The 25,986-nt window shown below is 39.1% G+C and overlaps 1 protein-coding gene across 1 annotated transcript in view; it reads right to left on the bottom strand.

Moving 5' to 3' along the window:
- Positions 1 to 25,986, bottom strand: part of LOC112965429 (chloride channel protein D-like) — a 79,192-nt gene that overhangs the window by 47,255 nt on the left and 5,951 nt on the right. Inside the window, exons 4-11 of the mRNA XM_026064397.1 lie at positions 25,458 to 25,633; positions 23,283 to 23,375; positions 19,767 to 20,010; positions 15,903 to 16,097; positions 10,597 to 10,694; positions 6,697 to 6,800; positions 6,033 to 6,204; positions 4,269 to 4,440 (exon numbers count right to left, since the gene is read on the bottom strand). Coding sequence (XP_025920182.1) covers positions 4,269 to 4,440; positions 6,033 to 6,204; positions 6,697 to 6,800; positions 10,597 to 10,694; positions 15,903 to 16,097; positions 19,767 to 20,010; positions 23,283 to 23,375; positions 25,458 to 25,633 — 1,254 coding nt within the window. The remainder of the gene's footprint in view (positions 1 to 4,268; positions 4,441 to 6,032; positions 6,205 to 6,696; positions 6,801 to 10,596; positions 10,695 to 15,902; positions 16,098 to 19,766; positions 20,011 to 23,282; positions 23,376 to 25,457; positions 25,634 to 25,986) is intronic.

The following is a 25,986-nucleotide window of genomic DNA, read 5'->3' as shown; positions in this document are numbered from 1 at the left end:
ACATATTACAAGGCTGAAACACCCACTCAACAAGAAAAGATTCAGAATTTAGACTTGTTGTTTTATTATTTTCAAAACTATCCTTCCAGCTTGTATCATCCCTACTGCAAATTGGAGTAAACACATCATCTTGCATCCTCTAACCACTGAGCAACACAGGTCTCCTGTGAAAACCTTGCACTGGATTCCAGGCAGGGTTTTTTTTTGTTTTGTTTTGGGTTTTTTTTAAGTCTTGTGCTTACTTTTCTAATATCTTATATCACCATTCTTCTCTTCCGATAACCTCCCTCTAATCAGTTGAATCACATGGTTGCCTGTGTTATAATTTCACATTGTGTCTATAAAACAAGATGTGACTGTCATATCTACTGTAAGTGCCCACAGCTGAAGCTCTACTTAAATTTCTCGTAAAAGACCTTAAGCTTCCTCAGAGTTGCTCTCTCAAAGTGAGTGACAAGGGTAGCCACAGAATTTGCAACAACACCTCCTGCCTGTAAGTTGAGTAAGTTGAGGTAAGCACATTTGGTCTAAATTAGAAGTACTGTAGAAATATGGAGAGAGGGGAGGGGTTGGGCTTTAACTGCCACTACCTGCAGATACAGTTATTTTATTGCACTTATTCAAGCTGACCTGTAACACTGCTGATAAGCACATCAGAAGTATATATTACAACTGAGCTATCCATCTGAGGGTAGCTATGTGATCTGGATTTTGCAGCAGCGCCCTAATGGAATGGAGAGGAAAGGGATGAGAGCTGGCTATAATGCCTACTCGAAGTGCTGAGGCTGCATCTGGAAAACTCAGATTAAGGATGAAGCTGTTGATTACATAGTGTACTAGCGGATAAACCTATATGCAAAAATATTTATGAGATAAAATTAGATTATGCAAAAGATAAATATTCATTTTAATTTCTTCATGGAAAGTGTATAAAAAATAGGCCATATTTCCTAACCATAGGACAACGTTCTCTTACAGCAGTGTAGTTTACTATATATAATGCTCTGCCAGTGTGCCTTTCTGATGTAGGCATCAGAGAGTGGAGTGAATGAACAAACCTCATGCGTGACCCTTCATACTGCCTTATAAACTAGTTGATTGTACATATAGCTTGGTATTTCTGTCATATCACAGAAATGGACAGACATCAACAAATAACTTTAGATAATGCACTGAACCACCATCAGATGGTCAGTTTAATTCAGAACCAACATACTGCTCATCAGCACAAGGCACTCACTGACAGTAGCCTCACCCTCCACTAGCAAGAGAATAAGGATAAAGGACAGTACCAGCAGTGATTTAATTCCCTATGCAGATTTTACTGTGATCTATTTAACTTCCCCTTCCAAATCCTAAGGAATACTCTATTTTCTTCTTTATTGCACATCCATCAAAAGTCTGATATTTCAGTGCTTCACRTTCAGAGGAGGGCTTTGAGTCCTACCCTAATCAGAATTAACTGCATTCGCCCATCCATCAGAAAAGTTTTCTTAGAGAAATGTTAGGCCAATAGAACAGATATAATGCTTTAATTCTGTTTGAACAGAACAAACAGGAAAGGGGAGAGTCGGGGCTATTTTCCATTGCGTGTGAACAGAAAGGAAGACAACTCAGGGACAAAGGATCCAAATTGGTATAAATCAAGCTTCTTTATTTCCGCCGGCCACTGAACAGCTTGCACCCAGAGGCATCATCAATACTGGACCAGAACATTAATTCTGTGCCAGCCCAGTGCCATACTTCCTCTGCAACGCTTGCAAGACAGTGCAATTGAGAGGTAAAAACATAAAAGGAATGATAAAAATACAGACTGCCCCTGAAACAAAAGGGCATTGTAGCAAGATGCTGTTCCACTTCCCCCCTCTAGAACATCCTGAGGCCAGCAAACTCGGGACACATGACATTCGTAAACCATGAGAGACAGGAGGCTGTGGGAAGGCAAGTCCTACGGGCAGTCCTCCAACAAGCCAAGGAAAATGTCACCACATCGACTGTCTGCTGCAAAGAGCTGAGGAGGAGGGTCAAGTGTCAACATGGGGGGTAGAAAGAGGCAGCCAAGAAAGAAGAAGTGGGCAGATGCCTGTGGGGTCTGCCATGAGAAGAAGAAAAAGCATTTTACAAACCTGTTCACTGCAAGTCCCGTACTCATAACCGTTTCCAAATGGAAGGCTGTGTGAAAAGCCAAAGCAAACATTCTCAATTCTTTTTGAACCTATCGGACAATATAGGAAAAATATGTCCATTTTATGGTTTGAGGGCACAACCTTTTAATTATGTTTTTGCATTGTCATGTCCAAGACCTTTTTTCTCCTCAAAAATTAATATTTCCTCAAGCAATGAAGCTATTTATCTTGGATGAACATGAATTGAAACACAATCTCCCTCTGCAGAAAGAGGCACAGAAGAGTTATGACACCTAGGGGAATTCAGAACACATTGCAATGCAGTCCTAATCATTTTTCTAGTGCTTTTTCCACAGATACTCATACAGCTCTCTTAATAGCTTCCAGCTATTGTTTTGCATGTGCTGCACATGCATGCTCAGGGAGGCACTTGCTAAAAACAAAACAAACCCCCCAAGTGCAGGTAATGGGGAAGGCAGGGAGAAATCGAAGCAAATAAAATGTAGGCATTTTCTGCCTATTACATCTGAATGAAATATAGTTCTGTCATGCAAGACCAGCAAGTGTTCTGGCTCATAATAGCTTCTCTCTTCCCTGCAGTGAAGCACAGCCTCATGGCCACAAAGCTAAGATGTCAATCAACTGCTTTTGCCACTAAGGATTTAGATTTGCAGTAGAACCTTGAAGTAACAGTTTGCAAGTGATACTTAAATTAAAATGTATTGAGCCATTGCAAGAAAATGCAGGCCTACTTTGGAAGAGATACTGTGGTTAATGGTAATTGGAGCTTTCAGAAAACTTACACTTATTACTGTCTGGGCACAAACTTTCCCCTTTTGAAGTCTTACAGACTTGGTAGCTGGCCAGAAACCATATGGTATCTTCCAAAAGATGCATAATAGCAATAATTTAAGCCAAAATACCAGAGTGCATTGGTACTTAATGGATAAGTACAAATATCAAAAGGACACTGAAGGAGGAGTGTTTCCATAATCAATCTAATTATTATTTCACAATAGACTAGTTCTTATGCACATACAACACCTTTCAAGCTAAAACATCAAAAAATGCTTCCAACACAATTTACACAGACTATCACTAAAATGAACCCAATTCTGAGTGAATGACGATAAACAGCTACTTTATCAAAACACTGCGCAACAGTCTACTAGGAGGGAAAATCCCAGCTTGGTGACCCTGGGTGAATTCTGACCTCTGTAAAGATTTCAGTGAGATCTTTTGGGCAAAACCAGCAAGGCAGCCAAGGCCTGGTTTAGTCATAGGTAAAATTTCCACATACAGCAACACTCACAGGACATGAATGCTCTACTTTGAAAGGGTGAAAGTTTCAGTCTGTGACCTCAAAATCACTTCTACACCGATTGAGCTGAATTTCAGCTGAAGCTTGCAACACATTATCCCCAGGTGTTGAAACCAGGGAAAGCAAAGATCCTCACCTCTAATGATAATGTTCTTCCTTGTAATTCATTCAGCTTTAAACTTTAACTTTCAGAGGTCTGCTTGGAAAGCATTGTGGTGTAGATTCAAAACGTTCTGTAATATAGGGGGGAAGGGAACACAAGTTTGGAACGTGTTGCAAGGGAACCTCAAAAATTTGAAATTTATGAGGGATTTACCAGAGGGACCTCAGAGGCCTCCCACTGCATCACTTGCCTGTAACACTGAAAATCTCTCACTTACTCCATCCAGAAGGCTGTATTCAGCCCCAGTATAAAAAGAAGCACTGCGCAGGACCTTCAACACCCACAGAGGTCACTTCACAAGCCAGTCAGATGTTATCTACTATTTTTTTTTGTAATCCAGCAGAAAAAGAGATACTTTTTCTTGTTTGCAAACCAGTGATGCCTTTATCAGTTCCATAACCAAAATAATAATAATAATAATAATAATAGTGCTAATAGTAGTACTCAGATTGCTCAAAGTGTTAATTCCAAACTTACACTTCACAAATAAAAAGTCCCAGAGAAAAAGTCTTCAGGCAAGTTAGAACCAGCTAAGCCAAGAAGCTGTTTCTCTGTGGTCCAGTGCGTGTGGGACAGCATCTGTGGATCGTTTAGCTGAAGCAGCAAAAGCTCAACTCAACCTTGGCCACACAAATATCTGAAAACTAAACATACTTACCATTATAACAGTGAGGGAGATGGTTAGTCTTGACACACCACTGAAAAAGGAAGCAGCTCCAATGGCAGCAAACAGACCTGGATCAATCCATGCTCCATATTTATTAGTTTGAACACCAAAAATGGAAACAAGGATCAAACCAATTATCCTGCCATACAAGGCTCCTGTGTACCTGTATGCAAGAAGAAAAAGAGCACTCCTCTGGCCAGCCATATTGTTTTCTAGAAATGCTTCTAATAATCCACTAATCCCAGATTTAATTTTGTCAGYTTCTGTAGCAACACCTTTTCCAAAAAAAGCTCCAACATCCTTCCTTAGCACGAGCACTTCCTTAGTGCCAGTCACTAGCATGAAGTTGCCAAATTTACCGTACTTTGTATGAAGGAAAAGGACTATCAGCATGTCTTTTTTAATGTTCTTCAAAGCCAAAAGAGGACGAACCTTACAGGAAAACAGCTAAAAGCACAAGTTAGACACACATACTGGGATATTTCAGATAAAAAGTCTGCACTTCTACAGCCTTATATAATTTCTTAAAATTAAGTCTACCTACGCCCTATAACCTTAGCAAGTAGAATATTATAGCCATATAACAGATGGGCAAAATGGAGTAATATATATTAAATGACCTGCCCAAAGCAAATCAGGAATGAAGCTGTGAAGAGCGCCCAGRAGTCCTCAGACTGACCATACACTACATTGAAGAGCAAAAACAAATTTAGCACAGTCAGGCTTGCGATTGCTGGACTGAGACACAGCGTCCCATTCCTTATACAAGGAATTCAGGAATTAAATTTAAATTATATTAGATATATATATATATATACACACACACACACACACTATATATATATATATATGCATATATATATTTATATAGTCTGAGCATCCTCTTGCACCATTTCTCAACTTTTTCCCATTTATTCATGCAATTAATTCATTTTATTGATGGATGCGGTTCTGGTAGTTCTAGAATGGTTATAAAAATTAGGTTACCAGTTCAGAAACATGGAGCTGGCTGACAGACTTGTCTATCAATATCTCTTCAGCCAAGTATAGCATGTTTCAGCAATCACTGTGCATTAAGAATTGATTTAGGCATCACCTTGGGGAGGGTAGAAGGTGAAAGAAAGGGGATGCTCCAGGGCAGGGCAAATGGAGAAGGCTGTACACACAAATTTCTCCTTAGAATCCTTTTGGTATTTGAATTGCATTATGCTGAATACCCACTCTCCAACCATTATTCCTTGCTTGCTGAACATTTGGGGTTCACATAAAACCTCTCAACATTACTGTAAGAGCTCTACTCTACTCTACCACAGCTTTCTAAAAACTACACAAAAGACCTAACTGCAGTTTTCTCCAAAGTTCAGGGTGTTGATGTCCAAGATTAAGATTCAGGCTATTATGTGCATAAGAAACAGATGAAAAGTCTGGATCTGAATCTGTATTTCTACAGTTACAGAGATGGAGCCAGCAAGCAAGACTCTCTCTGGGTCCCCAAAGGATTCAAATGATCTACACTTGGAAAGTATACAGTTTTGGCTATGGTCCTCCTACAGCTATTCTCAGATGATTGCTCTTCATTCTTTTCCACATTTTTAGCCTCTCTTTCCAACCAAATCATCCTGTTCCACCTATACAACCTCCTCCAAGCAATTACAGCTTTGCTGTTGCCAAGCCTTCAGTTTACAATTCACATTGTTGCAACTTCAACACAGGTCTTTTGTATGGGAAGCTCAAACCAAGATGGGCAAAGCTTACAGCATAGGAATAACCAGGCCACTCGCAACAGCAGAACCTGCAGTCCAATAGCTGAGGATGAAATAAAATGCCAAAGTAGTGCAGAGAGATGCATATCCAAATTCACCAGGAGCCCCACGTTTAAAAAGATATGTGATTCCTTGCTTTCCACTTTCAACTAGAAGAGCAGCAGCTCCAGGACAGAGAAAGAGATACAAAACATTAAAAGGATCCTTTACAAAACTATGCACTGGATTAGTTCTCATATGCCTAAGTGTGACAAAAAGTATATAGATCACTTAATTTAGGTTTACATGACAGATTCAGCATCTGAGACTTTTTCAGGAAAAAAGAAACATTTGTTCTTTATAGTCTGCTCTGTGTGATGTTAATCTTGATCTAAATGAGGAGAAACAGTAATCATCTAAGCCAAAGAAAGACAACTTCTTGACTTTTTGGTGTACTGGATCAGCAGGGCTCTTTCCCCATTCCTTTCAGAGGTAATAATGCAGAAATTTCCCAGGATACTTGGCTGAAATACGGAGTTCAGTTCTGATATATCCCTCAAATGGGAGCACTATGCTGTTTTGAAGAAAACCTATGTTATGGGTAAATATATTTGGAGAGCACTTCAAGTTACATAAATTCAGTTGTCCCTAGGTATCATTCACTTAGTTCTTCTTACCTTGATTAAAGGTTTGATTAGAATATCTGACTCCATCTGGTCCTCTCCATGATGTGTTTGGTGAACAATTATATTCTGAAATTTCCCTCTTGAATTGCTTTATGCTTAAATATTAAAAAAAAATATATCTATTATATGGATGAATATGACTTATAGTGCCTGTACAGAAAATGTCTGTTAGGTATAAATTTTACATACAAAGCCTACTTTCCCTTACATCTCCCAAGTAAATTTTTTAATTAACTAATAAATCTAGTTTACTAGATTAGTATTTTAATTATTCTATTAAACTAATAAATCTGCTTCATTAATGCTCATATTTCTCTGCATCCTGCTGTTGAAAACCCAAATTTACAAAACCAAGAATCACATTTCACTGCCCAAAACTGGAAAACAGGAAAAATCCTGATTAAAATGCCTAGCTTAGTCATGATCCCCTTCCTGGCATGTATATCAGTGTAACTCTGTAAAACAGCACCAGCCAACCAAACCATTCTTGATGGATACTTCTGTGGGCAAGCACAGCAACCCAAGCCCAAAGAAGCATTTTTAGTTAGTATGTTTTGCATTGGAAAGTGCCACAGAAAACAGGAAAAGACCTAGAGATTACCTCTTCCACAGCAGTGCAAGCTATACCCAAACCACACCTAAAAGGTGTTTGTCCAACACATTCTGAAAAGTTTCCTTTGGTAAATACTGGTACCAGTTATTTCAACATTGAAAAACTTGTAACTTAGACTGCCGATTAATATGCTGACCATGATCTTTTCCTGGATGCTTTCTCAATCTCTGTCATCTTGAGCAATTGCACTCTCCAAGCAGGTACAACATCTTTCGCTGAGTTTGGAGAGCATCCAGAATGTTTTGGACATCACCACAGTCCAAACAGTTACAATATGAACTCTGTTTCTGGAAGAAAAAGCAGGAGATCTGTGGTATTTGACCCACCTGATCCCTGCTCAGAACTATAAGGGAAACTTATAATGCAGCCAACATCTAGTGCCAGAAAATTTCTTCCAGACCCTGGACTGGCAACCAAAGGGACACAGGATACTTCCCAATTTTTTATTTGCTTTTTACATTAATCCCAACCACTCAAACAAGAATATATTCCAAATTCGTAATGGCCAATAAAAAATAAATTCCTCTTTACTCCATCCTGCTTTAGAAATCATATGATTGTGCAACCCACTTATCAGCAAAATCTCAAGTTTTTTCTGGTAGTAAAGACGACATCATTTGTATAGGAGTGCACACACAAAAAACAGCACATGTCAGGGGACATTTGAAACTTGCAGCAGTGCCAAAATAACAGAGAGAGAAACAACAAGACAAAATTTTTAAATTAAAATACTGGGTTGAGGAAGAAGAATAAAACACAGAACAGATATGTAGGAGTTGTCTACACACAGGTTTTCATACCACTAACTCCTTCAGCTTGAAATCAGCATATTTAGTAGAGACAGACCCATCTCTGGTAGGATTGGGAGGACTGCACTGCCACATTACATACTGTAGGAATACATGTGCTGCACCAGGAGCTGCTGATGGGAGAAGTCTCTAGCTCTCTTTCCTCCTCTATGTTCCTACAATATTCCTCCTTCTCGCAGCAAAATCAGGGCCTGCTGGAAGTGCTGCAAAACCCTAGTGAAAGCACAGTTCCACTTTACAATATAAATTTATGAGGATAAACTACACTAGGAGGAAGCTTACAGCCACATCTAGACCTGCAGCTGTTATGGTGTTCTGGTTTAAAAGAGAAAACATGCATCTCACTGCAAGAGTTGGACTGGTACAAAAGACAAACCTGAGCACTTGCAACTGTTTTGTAATATGGTTGTTATTGGATATCTTATAACAGCAGGGGTGCCTATTACTTACCTGTTGAATCTTCAGAGGTTAATGATTTTGACCTGCCTCTGGGGCGCTGACTAAGAATCTCATATTATGTTGGAATAAGCCAGACCTACATGACCCTTACTGAAGTCTCATGATCACAATCATAACTCTCTTTTTCACATTTCTTAGAACAGGAGGACAATGAACAAGCTTATTTTCTAGGTTTAGTCTTGTAGCTTATTACAAAAGCTCAGTAGAGGCATCATCACTACCTTCAGCATAGCCTTGCAAAGTCCATGACAATTCAGCATTTAATCCTCTTCAGATCTATCCACTTTCAACAGGATGTAATCTTTATAACTTGAAGCCACACCAAACTAAGAACTGGCAGTAAGACAGTTTAGCCTCTAGGTTGGATCAGCCTGACTACTTTTGATGCAGAGACAGACAAAAAAAAGCCAAGAAATTATCATGGTTTCATATGTTTTTCCTTTAAAGCAAAAATAGCTTTGTTTTGAAAAATAACATTTTGCAAGCATTTAGTCCTTAAAATACAAAAGGATGTTCGGGTGAGGAAGAAGTCCCTTCCTGTAGCAGTCCAAATAACTGTAGTCACCAAATCCTGGTATTAAGTAGGTGACAAAGACTGTTGTTTTTACAAAGAATATGCAAATCTGCATTAGCGGACAATACTGAAACAGGTAATGTAAGTCAAATGATAGTCTAGAATTGGAGACAAGGATGTGGAAGTCTGTCTGCTTCCTATATACTTAAATAAATTGTTCAGAGCCCAGTCACCAATAGCAGGTTATTCTGCATTTACAATTTGTATTATGCACTATATATAATGCTGCCCATTGGTGAGGAGGAATTGTAAAGGTATAAGTTAGTAGTGACCATTCATAATGACTATGAAATCAAACCGTCATTTAACCTAAAATCTGAGCAATGCTTTTTTCTACTTCCTCTCTTATTACAGTTTGTGCTGTATTGGCATGCACCTCTGATGTGTTACCTATTAGCATTATCTTCAGAGGTTCTGGAGTCAGCCCAAAAGGAACTCGCTGCAGGGAAGGGCCCCGGGGCTCAGTCCAAATCCTACGCAGTCACAGGAAATCTGTGCACATCAACGCAGAGACCGTATTCTCCTATGAATATAAATTTCTCTGGGATAGTGGAGCACCTGAGCTTGGCTGGGGATTCTCTRCCATAATATGAGCATTAAATACTAATAGAGTAAACGTATTAATGGATCAACTCTGAATTTGATCAAATGCACTCTTACAGGCATTTTCTCTACTATTTATGAGACTTAATGTCATTTAGAGTGGACTGATTTTCACCCAAGTCTTTCACACTGCAGATTGTGTGGTGTATGTTATCACCCCACCCCACTGTTTGTTTTTTTGTTGTTGTTTTTTTTAAATGCATTGACAGCTTCCTGCTTTTTGGCCATAAATTGTTCTTTTGTGTTACATGCATTGTCATAGCGAATGCTGGGGTTTTGTGGCTGTTTTTTCAGCTTGATGAAAACTAAAATGCAAAGAAAGTTTAGAAGTCAATAAAAATTACTATTGTTATACAGATGCATGATTAAATTATGTCCCTCAGCCAAGAGAAGCTGACTGAAGCTGAGAATAAAGAATGTTTTTCATCAGTTTCCAGTTCCAGCTTTCCAGGCAAAGCAGAGCCTATCACCAATACCTTTTAAAGCAAAATCAGGATCCTAAATTGAAAATGTGCTTGAGTAATATATGTGGCTACATTTCAGGCTCTTTTCATTTTTTAACTCTCTCTCTTTCATTTCTTCCTTTTTCCTTTTTTTTTTTTTTAATTTTATATAATGACAAATGCTTCTCACTAGAAAAGTTCAAGTATGATTAAATTTCAGTGATTAAAAGATTAAGTGTTATTCTTGTCTCTACATGAATTCATTTTAAACATCCAGTTCTGATGCATCTCTGAATTTTTCCATCCCAAAACACTGTAACAACTAAATGAGAGAAAATGATTAATAATTGTATTTACATAAATTTGCTCCTGGTGACTCTCCTCACTTACATTTCTGAGTTGTTTCTCAGCTGGGAGTTTCTCAGGCTCATGACTGGAGTGCAAGGAAAGAAATACGGCAAATAAACTGTAACAGTTGTTGTACATACCTGCAGGCATTAAAACAAATAAACAAACTAGCATGAGATGTAGAAACTTAGAAAAAGAAAAATGTCTGAAACCACCAGCAGCTGTCACCAGGAAATTGTCCTTTAGGGACTTACCTCATATCCCAGAACAGCATTTGCTCATAAACAGCCAGTAGGGCCCAGATTCATCCCACCCAACTTCACAAAGCCTTGTGATCTATTTGTCTTTCACAAAGAACTAGGTTTTTTGGTTGGTATTTAAAAGGATGCTGTGTGTCAAAAACCATCCACTGCTTCCATTTAAATTACTCCTTACTTAAGCCAATTTAAAGCCCTGGTCAGTGTGAATGGCTAAATAATTACTTTTAACTTGTAAATTTACTGCTTCCCCTCTATTTCAAGGAGGAAGTTATGAAGAGACTATTATTCAGGTAATCAGTACAAGGAAGTTTCTACACATCCTAGCAGTAGTAGACAGTTGCAATGCCTAAAGTAGGCTAGATGTGATACAGTACAGATACCGATAATGCAGTCCAAGCCAGCGAAGGGACTTCCATCAGGTCCTTCTACTAGTTTTTCTTATACTCATTTTGAAGAAAACAGAAATGAAACCAAAAATGTTTGAAATAAAATATAACAGAGAGTGGTTTTGCTGGTTGCTTTGCATTCACCAAAAGTTTATACATGAGAGAACTCTGTATTTCAGTTATACATATTTCAGCATAACAGTTATATTTCATTYAAAAACAATGGTAAATTCTTGATCCCACATCCTAGCTGAGATCAATTTACATTTCTAAACAAATGGTGATACACAAAAAGAAAAGATTTAGAAAAGATTTCAACAGATGTCTAATAGAAATTACTGAAACACACAATCATAATAATTATTCCAAGCACAAGATTTCATATACTCTGTGGATTTTTATAAAAACAGCTCAGGTAGTACACTTATAGAAGACCTCAAGCTGAGATACAACTATGTCCAGTTATGATGATTTGTCAGACAATCGTATCTCAAAGATTATAAGCTCATGGGCAGAACACTTCTCCCAGTTTTTTCTATTGTTCTTTTAGTAGTTTGGTCTTCACAAAGTTTAGGTCAGGTTTTGTTTCTGAAAACTTAACGCTGGGACAGTTCAAACTCAGGTCAAGCTTTTGCCAAAGCCCCAGTGTCCCAAGGGAGGTAGAAGGAGAGCCAGTGGCTAGATATTTAAAGCAGTAGCCTATCTTCACAGCTAAGTCTACAAAAATAATTCTCTCAAGTAACCTTTTAAAGTTTTGACAGTTTAAAATATATACACATATATCCTTACATTGTTCACCCCGTCCATGGAAACGCTAAGCTTTTGGAACAGAAGCATTAGTCAACATGATAAAAAAGTAGAAAAAGAAAGATAGCTCTGCCAGATTTTTGGCAAAAAGTTATCTGCATTGTGATTTCCTCACACAGAGAAAGGTGATGAATTGAGCAGAAGCAAATGCAGGCCAAGGGGCAGAAGAGCACTTAAGAAGACAGTTTTGCCTAATCTATGGACTGAAGATTAGATATACAATTCCAGTCAAAGGAATGGTACTCCGGGTTATGTTGTGGGTGTGGAAGATACTGTGATGGGTGCTTTCCAAGTTTAAATTCAGATTGGTTTATACAAGATTATTTTTGGTTAAAGTCACTGTGACATAGTTTCTTTCAGTTGCCTGATTATGTGATTTTATTAAAAAAAGAAAAAAATCATATAGTTCTCTCTCAGATCAAACAGTTTCTTTCCTGCCTGTTTTTTGCCAAGTTATAATAAAATAAGGACTGTGACCTTAGCAGGATCTCCTAGAGCTAATAAAAAGGAAACACAATCTGAATACAAGTTCATGACACAAAGTTAATGTTAAAAAGCAGTATGTTTATTTTCAAAATTAAAAGGATGAGAGCACAATATATAAATGGCAAAGCTTTTAGAAGCACTACAGTCCTGCAAAACACATGCTATTCTGACAGTTTCAGGTGCTAACTCCTCCATGAACACTTGGAAGTCAGTAAGGCCGCGCTCTTAAACAATGTAAAATAACTCTTATGAGGCATTTTCTTTATGTCTGACATTAAATCTTCATTAACTGTTCTTAAGTTTAAACCTGTAGTGTCTTCCAATAGACTATGTCTTGCTGGTTTCTGTTGTGGCTTGTTTTTTTTCTAAAAAGTAATAAAGAATTGTCCGTTTTTTATGTGTTTAAGTAGCCTATGCAAGGTTTTTGTTATGTATTATGAGAAAGACAAACTTTTCCCAATGGTAAGGGAATTGGCTGTCAAACACAGAGCTCTGGCTTCAAATTGTTAAAATAGTAATTGTTACAAACCTAATCTTTTACAATCAGAGTTCCTCTGGAAACCGTGGAGTTTACACAGGACTAATGAGAGGCACACACAGGACTGTACTCCTCATTCTCTTAGTTTAAAAACCAGCCACTTGGGGATTTTTATTAGGATGTATTGTTGCAGTGCTCAACACTATAAATCCTCTGCAAGACCCGTGAGCAAATTTGTAGCATGACCCCCCCCCCAAAAAAAAAAAAAAAAAAGCTGGGCAGTGAAAAGAGTGAAAAAACTCTGTTTTCCCTACCTACTTTAGCCACCCCTTCAAACGTGGAAGCAAAAGGCTTCAAGTGGGACTCCTCAAGGTATCTCAGCTCAGGAAGACGCTCAATAAACAGGGCTCCAAACTGAAAAGTCAACATCCTATCACTAAGAGGAGCTAAAATCCAGTCATCATTGATAGCATGGAAATGTTCCTGCACAACAAGTTCATGGAGGATCCCTCCTCCTCCTGTTATTTTCCTCCTAAAGGAGGTAAGGTTTCATCTCTGTTGTGCCAACAGAGGAAAAAGAAGCAGGCAGTTGCTATGAGCAACAAGCAGGACTAGGGAGAGAACGAGGAAATACACTCCCACAGCACGCACAGCTTTCAAGAACTACATGAAATGCATTGTTTCTGACCTTACAGGGAAAAATCTAGTGCAATCTGTGGGAAATCTGTGTCTCTCTGTACCAACCTGTGGAGAAACTGAACCACTACAGCTTGCAAAGGCTTTACATGGTGCCTCAACTGGGTGTTTTAGCTCTAAATGTTTCCCCTTCTGCTGGAAGAAGATGCATCCATCACTAAAAAATAGAACATTCTGGATGTAGAAAAGCTTGTGGTTATTAGGCCTCAAATGGAAAAAAAGTCTGGCTTGGTGCCTGAATACACAGCCCCATTTCCAGGCCAGGGCTGAACCTGCTCTGATCACAGATTCTGTTGTTCCTCAAAGACAAACTTGTTAATGAGAGACTTTCCTTCTCTGAATATTGCACATAAGTAAATGAAGGGAAGAAAATTTGAGCTCAGACACGCAGCCCGATAAGAAGTGCAGATTTTAAAGAAATTTCACAGGAATTTTTTTGTATACCTGGTTTCTTGATCTGTCAAAGCAGATTGGGGTAGAGACCGCTTGCTCCATATTGGGTGTAGGGATCAATTTATCCATCTCTCACACTTCTTATCTAGCTCACAGACTGACTGAATCTCCTCTGTATAAACATACTAGTTGTGCTGTGCACATCTTTCAGAGCAGGACATATAAAAGTGCTGACTTTTTACCTGATTAGAGATGCCTATGGCTGTCTTTATCGTGGGTGCAGCACACACAAAGAATGGATTGGAAATAGATACTCTGTCATAGTTGTAGCTATACTAATGTACAGAAATCATGGTCAGCATCTCTTAGAAAAGGTATTATATTTAAAATACTAATTGTTTTTCTCCCAGTGTCATCCAGGTACCTGAAACAAGCCAAGCTGATTACTTTTCCTTGAAGCTTATATACTTTCTTTGGCTCAGAGTAGAGGTTCCTGAAAGCTTGTCTGGGCTGATGGGAGGAGTGCATCTATACAGCCAGCTCAGTGATCTATAACTGAGCAACAATTTCTCTAGGAGGAGAGGGAAGAGAACATACATATGCTTTCATATGTACTTATATACACATATTTATGCAGTAATATGCAAAAAGCATATACATTGCATGTGTAAAACATATTGGCAAGTCTGTTTAGGAGATGGCAGATGTAAAGAGGTTTTGGTGTGCACTGATTTCCCTAAGGAAAGGGCATTTAAAAACTTCAAAAGGTCTGAAAACTCCTCAGAAAGACTTCTTTAAAAATGGAGAAAAAAGGAAAATTATGACAAGAAGGTTTTCACTAGAGAAACTCGCAGAGAAACCCAGCTTTCCTAACTTACTAAAAATGCAGCAGAAAAGCTCTGAAGGCTTCCCTCCTCCATACGTAACAATACTGTTAAGCTACAATCAAGCCACAGAACTGAAAATTATGCAAACATTCAGAATATGGGAACCTTTTATCTACACCCTTTTAGTTCTGATGGCATGACCTATCCCACAAGACCACACCATGTAATGGCAAATGGGAACTCCAAAGTCCAGAAGTAAGATGGCCCCTGTCATGCCTTATCAGGTGTCTGATGCTCCAGTCCAACCTTCATCCATAACAACTAGGGATAACTTGACTCCAGAAGCTGCAAAGCTAGCTCAGAAAGTTTGCTATATCTATCTGTAACTTTAAGACCCTCTCCAACATTTATTCTTAATGCAACTATTATTCCTACCATAGGCAGAGACCTCCTTCACTGTCTTCAGGCAAAAACACATACAATTATGATGACAGACTCCTAACTGTTCTTTCAATGTAACAACAGAAAAAGTCTCCCAATGCAGAGGGATGGAAAAGATTGCGTTGCAGGGCATGGGAGTAAGCTAACTCTGTCAGGTAATAAGAGGGCCAATCACTAGCAAATATCAGCGGAAAAACTGGATGAAACCTACTGGTGGCAGCTCTGCACAGATCCCAGAATAAATGCAACAGCACCCCAGCATAATTGGTATATGTCACTAAGCTGATGTAGGATCATCAGAACAAAACAGCGGTGGGAGATCAACACTGCAGATAAATTCCTTAGGTGATTAAAAAAATAGTAATAATAACAAAATAAAAAGTCTTCTCCATTTTTAGATACATACCAACATTAAATACCTATATATCCTTAGGAAATCCTTACATTTACCATACTGTGCTGTATATTAGGTCAAGCATCACCAGATCAGATACACTTTTCCATCCAGCTAACTTATGACCTGCCCTCATTAACCACTGTAAACATTATATAATCAAGAGAATCATTTACTTACAAGGATGAGCACAGTTTCCAATAGCTTGCTTGTTTTTCTAATGGATGATTTTGGAATTGAATTAAAGAACTGCATACGTAATTTATTAATCTTTAGATTTAGGGAAACAAAGAGAGCTCCCAGAAGACCTCTGAGTACGCCAAGTAGGATGGTTGGAATGAAAGCCAAGACGTTCATGTCCAGCAAGTCCTTAACCTGAGTGGAAGAAAGGAAGAAAATATGTTCTGAGAATCCTGCCAGTGACATGAAATATTGCATCCTCTCTTTCAAAACATGGCACCACAAAGTAATTTCCATACAAGAAACAAATCTTTCCTTGCAGTTTAAGGCTCTCAGCTAGTGAATTTAAGGCTGATCTCATGAGAGGTAGTATACTGCTCTTGCACACCTCACAGGAGTGGAACCATTATTACACATTGCTCCATCAGCCAGTTATTTTCAATTTTGAATGACCATACAGGACTCRATCAAGTCATGCTGATAGCTAAGGACAGAAGCTTCCTCTTGGGCCCATCTGTCCCTGAGAAAGAGTAATGAATCAAGCAGAAACCTCTATGATGCAGCTGCAACTACCACAAGCAGCCAGCACCTCAGGTTACATCCAAGTAACATGACACATTGGCCTTACTGCAAAAATAGAAAGACTCTGCTGGACCAGAGCTTTCCTCACTGTGTCTAAACTAACCTCATAATTTGGGAAAGTGCATTTATTAAGAGTCAACTTCCTTCCATGTGTTTTGAAATCATTAATAAGCTCTAAGTTAAACCGTGAAAATTGACATTATCAGGAACAACTCATGGAACAACATACCGCAAATACAGAATATAATCTGGCAGCTGGAATAGTAATCGATTTTTTTTTTTCTTGGTTCCATTTAACAACAGGCAGCGAGGATGAGAGCAATATCATGCTTTAAGATAATCTTCTAGCCAACACAAAGGGGTCAATAGATCTGTGGTAGTCTAATTAAATGCTCTGAGGATGTTATTTCCTTAGTGCAGGCTAAGAGTTACACAGCTTTTTGTCAAGAATAGGATCGGAACAGAATAAGAAGTCATGAAACATTCAAAAAGCTGCCTTGCAGAGAAAAGTAAGGGCACAGTTCAGGGGTTGCTTACAAAGAAAGCTAAACTGGCATAAGCTTGGGGGTAGTGGACAGGAGAAACTCTGGTGGCCATCCTTAAATTGTTTGAGCAAGTGCACAGGCCCTCTTACTGTCCTAATTCTTTTTTTTTTTTCATCTTATTCTTGTTCCTTAATCTTATTCTTGTTCTTCCTGATACAATTAGCCTATACTTCATCAGATCACAGTACTAAACACTGGTCATATCTCCTGAGAGGAAGAATGCCAGGGTCAAAATCCAGCCAAGCTTCCAGTTTTGGTACATAGGATGCTGCGAATCAAGAAACCTTGTCTAACATAGGGACAGTCCCTGGATTCGTTCCCAGACACAAGGAGCTCAACACTTGGAGATGCGCTCAGAGGGGTTAGGGAGAGACTTGAGGTGTATCATGCCTTATAACTGGGACTACAACCATCACATACGTACGAATGGAAGGTAGAAATCAAAACTTTAATAATGGTATTTTTGCTAATAGCTGCAACAAAATCCATCCTGTTCTAAAGGTTTTACAGAGATCTGATGTTTAAGATGCTGAAATAGAGAGAGAATTAATTTAATTTGAAATAGAAAAATTCCAATTTATTTACTGCAGGATCTGAATACCTTCCATTATATTGTACTTAGTTCCAATCCTGCATTAAAACTAACATTGGACGTGCATGGCTTTACTGTTTTCTTTCCCTGCCTTCTTTATCCTAAGGGAAAGATATACTAGGATGATTGTTTTAAAGCAATATATGTACATTACACTGCATGTGTGTGTGGCAATAAAAGTAAAGTCAAACAAGTGGTCCATGCACTTGGAATGAACAGTGGTGTGGTGTGTTGTTTGCTTTTGTGGTAGTTTCAGCCACAGGCTTCGGCCAGTCATCAAGAAAAATCTGTTACTTACAGAAAACGTTTCACCTTTACAAATAATACAGAGGTCTACATAAAAATAAAGTCAAGCTTCCTAAAAATCTCAAGCTCTGGAGTACAATAAATTCCTTTTGTAACATTATCCTGGGTAGAATGAAACTAAAGAAAACAAATAGTTTTTTTGAGAAACATTATCCACAAGCTTTCAACTCAGAGTTTATGCACTGTAAACTGTGTTGGTTAATGCCACAAAACATGAAAGAAGTGAAATTTCCCCTGAGCCCAGTGTTCAGAGAAATGAAAATATTTCTGGTTATCTGTACCAACTTGAGAGCCAAAAACTATTGAACCCTGGCAGAAGTCATGTTGGTAATAATTTTAGCTAGCTTTTCCCTCTAATGACGCTAAAAGAAGATGGAAAGAGACAGAATCCACTGCTCTTTTCTGAAAGCGTCCTGAAAGGAGTGTTGAGTGAGTTATGTTTATTGTAAAATAGCAATCAAAGTAGGTCCATTCTCCTTTGTGCACACAGCTGTCCACTACGCAGTACTTTGGCTTCAACAATAAAGCTGGCTTCAGAAGGCCTGGCTTCTTCCCTGTCCATTTAGTCTCACCTTTGTACCACAAATTTATATCTTCTTGGTTGTGCCACTGCAACTGTTTGAGGGTTTCCATTACAAGTCAGTTCACAAAAAGAACTTGGTTTGAAACAGATGTCATTCTCCCATTGCTCCAACTAAACTTGTGCAAAAGCAAATATACCCCAAATAGTTTTGCACAGTATGTGCAAAATCATTATATCAAGCAGCACGCACAAAAAAAATGTTGCCCATTTCCCCAACCAAGGTATGCTTACGTGTGGAAAGTGTCATTATCTGCAGTTTCCGCATTGCTAGAGAGATACAAGCCAGAAGAAATTCAGTGATCAGAAAATTAGTTTATGAAAAGTTCACCTATTAACAGATAGTGGACTGGCATTCAGAAGACAAGGGGTTTGGTTCTAGCTCTCTAATCTCTAATCTTCAAGCCACATTATTATACAGAGAATGGTATTTAGGCAAGGAGAAGTAAAGATTATGATACTTGCACTTCCCCATTGAATCATCTTATAATAAAGATGAGTGAAAGACTATAATAAAAGCAATTATTTTATAGGTGGACACAAGCTAATATTCAAAGAACAAAGCAGTATCATGTGCTGGAAAGAATAAAGTAGCTAAGGCTGAAGGTCACCTCTGTCGTGCAACCAGGAACAAACAGTGATTATATCTTTTTAAATGTTTAATCTGTAAACACAAAGGAACAGAGACATAGTGCAGCAGTGGCTGAGGCAACAAAGGAGAGCTCAAGCCAGCCATAGGAGAGGAGAGCCCATTTAAGAGCATCTCTGCTTTTTCCTTCACTTCAAGGAAAGTATCCCTCTCCTACCCAGCACCAGTACAGCAATTTGTTAACTTAATAACTTACATGATTTGCTAATCAGAAGACACTTTGTCTGTCTGTTCTCTGTGATTTTGAAAAAAATAACTATGACCAAAATTGAAACTTCTTCGATATTTCTTTAAGAACTCTAATCTACGCAGGCAATTGTCAGATTCAGGTATACAGTCTAATAGCCTCTAATTGGCATTGAACTTCTTGTACTACATGGTAAAATATATTTATCTACTTAAACAGTTAACACAAAACAGCTCTGTGTTGTATCTCACTGATTAGCAGGTACAAAGCATGAAGCTTTCCATACCCACTGATCTGATAACTGTAGGTATCCAATCCTTTCCCCTTCCTAATTCTCCTCCCTCCCCACTGTCAACAACAATCCTGAGAGAAACAAGCCAAAACCCCTGCATCTATTTTCATTTACGCCCACACAGTACATACCCAAAATAGAATTCTTTTCTCCACCTCAAAAAATCCAAAATGACCTCTGTAAACAAGCCCATGGAGAGAAGAGGACAACAAATTCGTAGTGAAGGTAGCCGTCAAGCAGCAGAAGAAGGCCTGCCAGGCCAGTCTGATGTCCCAGGAGGAAGACATCCCCTCCAGTGTGAACAGGAGCCCACCAACGRTGGCATGGAGTACTGAAGCTATCCCTGCCCCAGCACCAGCTGTAATGAAACTCCTCCTGCAATAGGTAGGAGAGTCAAAAATGACATAACAGTAAAAAGCAGGGGAAAAAAACCTCCAAAAACATTATTTGCAAAAACATTATTAGCTGCATTTATGGAGCTGAATTTAAAGACCTGATGGTTTATTTCTGGGATATTATAGTGCCTTTTATCTCTAGGATTTGAATTCAGATCTGGGCTTAGATTTGATTCTCATTGCTCAAGTACTCAGGGCTATCTGGCAGCTTAGAAATATGTTGCTTTCAATATACTGCCAAGTCCACAAGGCTCAGGTTCTCAACCAGGCTGCCAGAGCAGAGAACAAATGAACGCAATCGTAACAGTGAGTGAAGCATCCCTACTGCAGTCAAATGATTAAACAGTCCTATGCTGAACCCCTAAGAGAGTTAGTCAGCAAGAATCAGGAAATGGCACTTCATTCATAGATTTCCTCTTTACTGTAACAGTTTTCCCCTTTTTGACCTTGGCAAAATCCTCAATCCTGGAATATTGCATGAGGAACACAGTGCCATGCCAGAGAGTTGTTGAATTAGAGCTCTGAACAGTGTAATGTCATGCAGACATAACATTTCCTATCCTGGAAGCAGTACAGCCACAAAGGTGAATTATTACAGGAAAAAAGGTAAGAAGGTTTGGAATTCACTAGAAAATTAGAATACAGCCTGGAAGCTTCTAGTCTCAATGCCGCTTCTTAGTCTGTTAGTATCTGTAAAATCCACTAGGAACATCTATGCCTTGTCTCCCTCCCTTTACAGGTGTTCAGCTCATGTACACCCTAAAAAGCAACAAACTTCTGTTGCTCTAAGTGGCACTGGGAGCTCTGCAGAGATCTGCACTGTGAAGCAGTGATCCAGAGATCCAGATTCTGCTGACATACCCTGTAAGAAGCAATAGGGTAACACACAAAAATCCTCCCACCTTTCATAAAACTAGCTGAAAATAGCAGTTACAGGGGGGAAAAAAAGAAAAAAAAAAAGAAAAATACAGGCAACAAAAAAAAATGATAGTGTTGTAGCGAAAGACAGTAACAGTCAGTCTTCTTTTATACCTCTGTTATTATCTATTTTCTCACACCCAACAACATTCTCTCTAAAGGCCCCATCTCATCTCATGATATGAAAACAACATCCTGCATCTGACAGATGCTGCATTTTTAAGGAAGGCTGCTGTGTGCAGGGAGAGGAGGAGGTGGGGAAGATACCAAAAGAGGAAACAATATTATGATTGAATTCTGCCTTGTAAAATTGTTCAATTCCAGGCTTTGCCAGGGGGTCCTGGGTGATGCTGATTCATATAATGCACTAACTGCAAGTGCTCAGCAGCTCATAAAATTTGCATCTTCTGGATGTTCAACCTGAAACCCTCAGGGATGATTTGCAGAAATGCTGAGCATGCAGAAATAGCTGAAATCAACAAGCATACAAAATACTTGAGTATTTTGAATATTAAAAAATGCCAAATTCTCAGGAAAAAAAAGAAAAAARRAAAAAAACAACAACAACAAACCAGAGTCCTCTCCAAGCATGCACCCTGTATTAGCAGGTGTTTAACCTTCTGTGGTACCTACAAATTTTATCAGTACAAAGATTGATGGTGATGAGGGTAATGGACAGGAAAAAATGGAGAAGATTAGAGAGTTCATCATCAAAGCCCTTAAAAAGTCACTCCACTGCATGGACTGCAGAGAAGCCCTCCAGTAAGCTACAGAGACACCTCAAGTCTGATATTTCCCAGCAAATAAATGTTGAGCTAGACACTCTTTTTGCATGTGATTTTACTTATATGGATGTATCTGCACACTAAAATTGTTTTCAGCAGTGGGAAACTCAAAAGCTTTGCTTGGACATCTCTAACTTCTTGGTCCAGTCAGTTATACGTGCAACATGTCATAGCTGTAGAATCAATGTGGAAACTGGACCTCTCATACAGATCAGTTGCAGCTGTCTAATGGCAGCAAAGCTATAAGATCCTTCAACATCCTAATGCTTCCTCAGAAACATTAAGAGAAGCTAAAATGCAGAATTACTGCTCTGCCTGAAGCAGCAGCTGGAGAGGGTACCCAACCTACCTACTAGCTCCGAAAGATACTGGGGGAGCAGGAGTCTTTCATCCTGATCTTTGTAAAAGAAAAAAAAAAAAAAAAAAAAAAAAAAAAGAAAGATGGCAGAGAAGAAGCCAGGTCTTGCTTAGAGGGAAGCTTCTCTCTGTTGCTCAGAAGCAATCCTTTTTGTAAAGGGGACTTCTAGACAACCTGTCTCTCACAAACCGTTCCTGCCTGCAAGTTAACAGTTCTTTCTAATTATACTCTAACTCTATACTGCAGAGAAAAACAAAAGCTCTCACTGTTCCTCTTACTGCAATCACTAATTTCTTCCATGAGCAACATCTTGCTTAACTGGCATGTCTCAGATTTATTTAAATGATTGATCATGAAAGTTAAAGGCAAAAGATATTCCCTTTGGTGCTTTTTGATTTTCTTTTAAGCCACAGATAGTTCACAGTAGCTCCTCATTTGAATTCTTTGTTTTGTTACTTTGGAGGGGGGAAATTAACACATGGAAGTCAGATTTTTCTTTTTCCTTGCTTTTGGGGGAAAAAAAGTATTGTATGTGTATTTGTATGTATGTGTTTTATATGACTGTGTGACAATAACTAGCATACGCAAGACAGAAACTGGTTTGCAAATCCTTTCTCTAGAAACTAATCTCATTAATGTCAGTGGAACTGACAGTAGAAGTGAGCTTACCAGAATTATCTCATGGACAAGTATGAGCAGAGAAGAGTCAGATTAAAAGAATTACATAAGCAATTTACTTTGTCAAAACTAGAAAAAGGGACCAAGGGCCCTCTATGCCCATTGTGGAACCCCCATCACTCCTCCTTTCCTGACTTTAAAGGTTGGAAAAATACACTGGTACCTAAAGGATAGTTTAAGGATAAAGCCCAGGTCTAAAAAAACTTGAATCTTTCTCCCTTTTTATACAACCCAGAAGGCAATGGGAAAATGCCTTCAGTATAAAATACATTTTTTCACAAGCATTCGATACAACAACTTGTGAAAGATTCTTTTAATTAATCAGGGTTATCTTCCATTCCAAAGTGACAAATAGCAGAAAGGCAGAAAGATTACTGGACCATCACCTCCATTTCTACTCAAGACCCTCTGAGCTTCTTGACCACTTGCTGGATACCCTGGGTACATCTGCAGGTGGGCAGACAAGGCCATCCCACAGAAGGCTGCACAATTAGTGCTCTGCCAATTACTTACTTATCGGCTGAATTCCGAAACTGGGTGAAGAACGGGAGGCGGATGCCAAGGGTGTCCAACTGCAGCTGGCTCAGGCCACAACCCATGATAGCACTACGAATAATATCATATAATTGAGGGTATTCTTTGGTAAATTATTCATAAATCAACCACAGTTAAAGACAGGAGAGGACAGAGCCTTAGCTGGCGCAGAGCAGCAAAGCTAGATTGACAGCTCTAAACAAGTAAAATGTTGAACACATCTTTCAAATATGCAAAGTCCTGTTGACATAAAGCAGAAGGCTATTAAAAACTTTCAGGTTCTTAACTCAGAGACTTAACTGGCTCTTTTGCAAGGAGTGTTGTGATGATAGAGCATGAAATGCCTTTTGATGAACTGCATGTTAATGTCAGTCTACGTGTGGTGACATGTCAGATTATAGTTCATCATTCAATCATCTGTTCCCAGGTTAATGACCACAAAGAGCAGAACAGCTCTACCTCTGACAGAAGATGTGTAGTGATTTCAGCTACTACAGTGTGTTCCCAGGCAGCAACTACATTCAAATAGGAAAAAAAAAAAAAACCTCTCTCAGAAGCTTTTAGCAACTTATGTATGTTTATGTTTAATAAAAATGGGGGAAGGTTCCAATTAAATTAAATTAGACCAATCCTTAATTCCTATGTTTTAAAAAAAATCATGTTAATACTTTGCTGACTTTCTGCATGGAAATATGATTCAATTCTTTGACTCATGCATCACTGTTACCAATCTAGCACAAAGGGAAAACATCACAGCTGCAGTCTCTGAGCTCCTGCAGAGAAATGTCTGAAAGCAAAGAAAATAAAAGAAACCTAAAGGGAGAGCTAAACATTGGTAATCATTGTCTGAAAGGTCTGTGGCTGCCTCTGACTAACCAGGATCTCTTATTTTTGAAAGTCTGAGTCATCCTCTAGGGTGCTGCACTGTTATACAAGTTAAAAAAAAAAAAAAAAAAAAAAAAAAAAAAGAGTGACAGAAAATGAGAAAGGGTTGTGGGGAAGAGAGGTCTGGGCAATAAAGAGGAAGAGAACAAAGGGTGAATACTTTCCAAAAACAAAAAGGATCAGAAATAAAACAGTAAACCACTCAACAAGTGATATATGTCATGTTAGCAGAGAGAGACTAATTTTACCATCTCTACTCAAGATACAGTTTAACAATGGTAATAAAGTGCAGCAGGCTTCATCTCTAAATGATAAATAAAAGGAAATTAAATCACTTACAAAAGCAGAAAAGTCCAAAATCTGGCCTGAAATCCTTACTAAGTTTGGCTTTATTACAATGTAGTAATTTTTAAGCACCTGCTTTGACCTACAGAACAGGAGGACTGGGCAACCCTCCTCTCTTCCCCCCAAGGCCTTGGCCCATTACAGGATGATTGGGATTCTGTTCATCTGTATTTAACAAGTGAGAATAAAAAAGTGGGAAGTAGGAAAAAAACATCCTTTAAAAAGACCATGCAGTGCTATTTTTGCCACACCTAGAAACATAACATTACGCCACAGTGCAAACACCAGGCAGCTGCAACCTGCCATCCTGGAGAGCTTGCAAAGCAGCATGGGGTTTTCGTGCTTGCTGTTCACCAGTGCCGCTGGCCACCACCTTCATAATCGAGAAACAAAGCTGCCAGGGGCCAGGCTGCCCACTGCCCTGCCCCTTGCACAGCTATTTACACCCTTGCGCAAGGACTGTAAAAATGCTGCCCCATGGGTGTGCCTTCTGCTGAGACTGCCTTTGCTTTTATACCCACCTTGCACACGTATAAGCCGTTATATGAGACGCAAAGCAGACAGCAGGCAATAGGCTCCAGGACGGGTTGCGTTCGGAGACAATCCCGACTGCGGATACGCCCACCCTGGGTGCTCACTCTTCCCCCCCTTGCCCATCGCAGCRTGAGCTGCCTTATCAGCACTCCAGGTAACTGTTTGCTGAGCCTCACTGTCAATCGTATTAAGGAACTGAGCCAATATTTACAACACACAGTGACAAAATGTTTTTCTTCACAGCACAAATAGTTGGGAAAATGCAAAGGAAAGGACAGCACAGGAGAGAAAAAGCTACTATTGCAGGATGTTTTTTAAGCCAGAGCTGCCAACAAGAACGAGATTGCAAAACCATACCCTCAGCTTTAACTTTTGGCTGGTGTTTCTTACCCCAAATGGATCATGGGGCCTTCTGGCCCACAGAAGAGCCCAGAGGCTACAGCCAGCACGCAAGAGACAAATGTTCCTAAAAAGGTCTTGATATTAAAAAGATGTTGCATAGAAGTACCATTCAAATACCCAATGATTTCTGGCAACCCAGATGGTGAACCTGCTGGGCAAAAGAACTGCAAAGAGAAAAAACCAAAAAGAGTCAACAGTCATTTCCAGTTATACATCTTCAGGGCCACAGTTCTTAAGTCCTGCTCTCACATTACTCTCTTCACAAACTCTCCCATAATTTACAGGCACTGTATTTTCACACACAGAACTTATGTCTACATGCAAAAATTCAAGTCACCAACAGCATGACTACACATGTGCTTGGAGTAATGAGAGAAGAAAATCAGCGCTGAGGGCCCCCAGCCCCAGCCCCTTGCGATCCATTGCCTGAACCCAACAACCCTCTTGTCTTGGTGCAGATTATCTGGGGGCAGGGTGTGTGTGTGAACCTGCAGTATTTGTTCAGTCAGTTCAGACT

The sequence above is a fragment of the Apteryx rowi genome, unplaced genomic scaffold, assembly GCF_003343035.1.
Source record: "Apteryx rowi isolate R43461 unplaced genomic scaffold, aptRow1 scaffold_216, whole genome shotgun sequence".
In the NCBI taxonomy this organism is placed as follows: Eukaryota; Metazoa; Chordata; class Aves; order Apterygiformes; family Apterygidae; genus Apteryx; species Apteryx rowi.
This window is presented reverse-complemented; position numbering and strand designations above follow the sequence as displayed.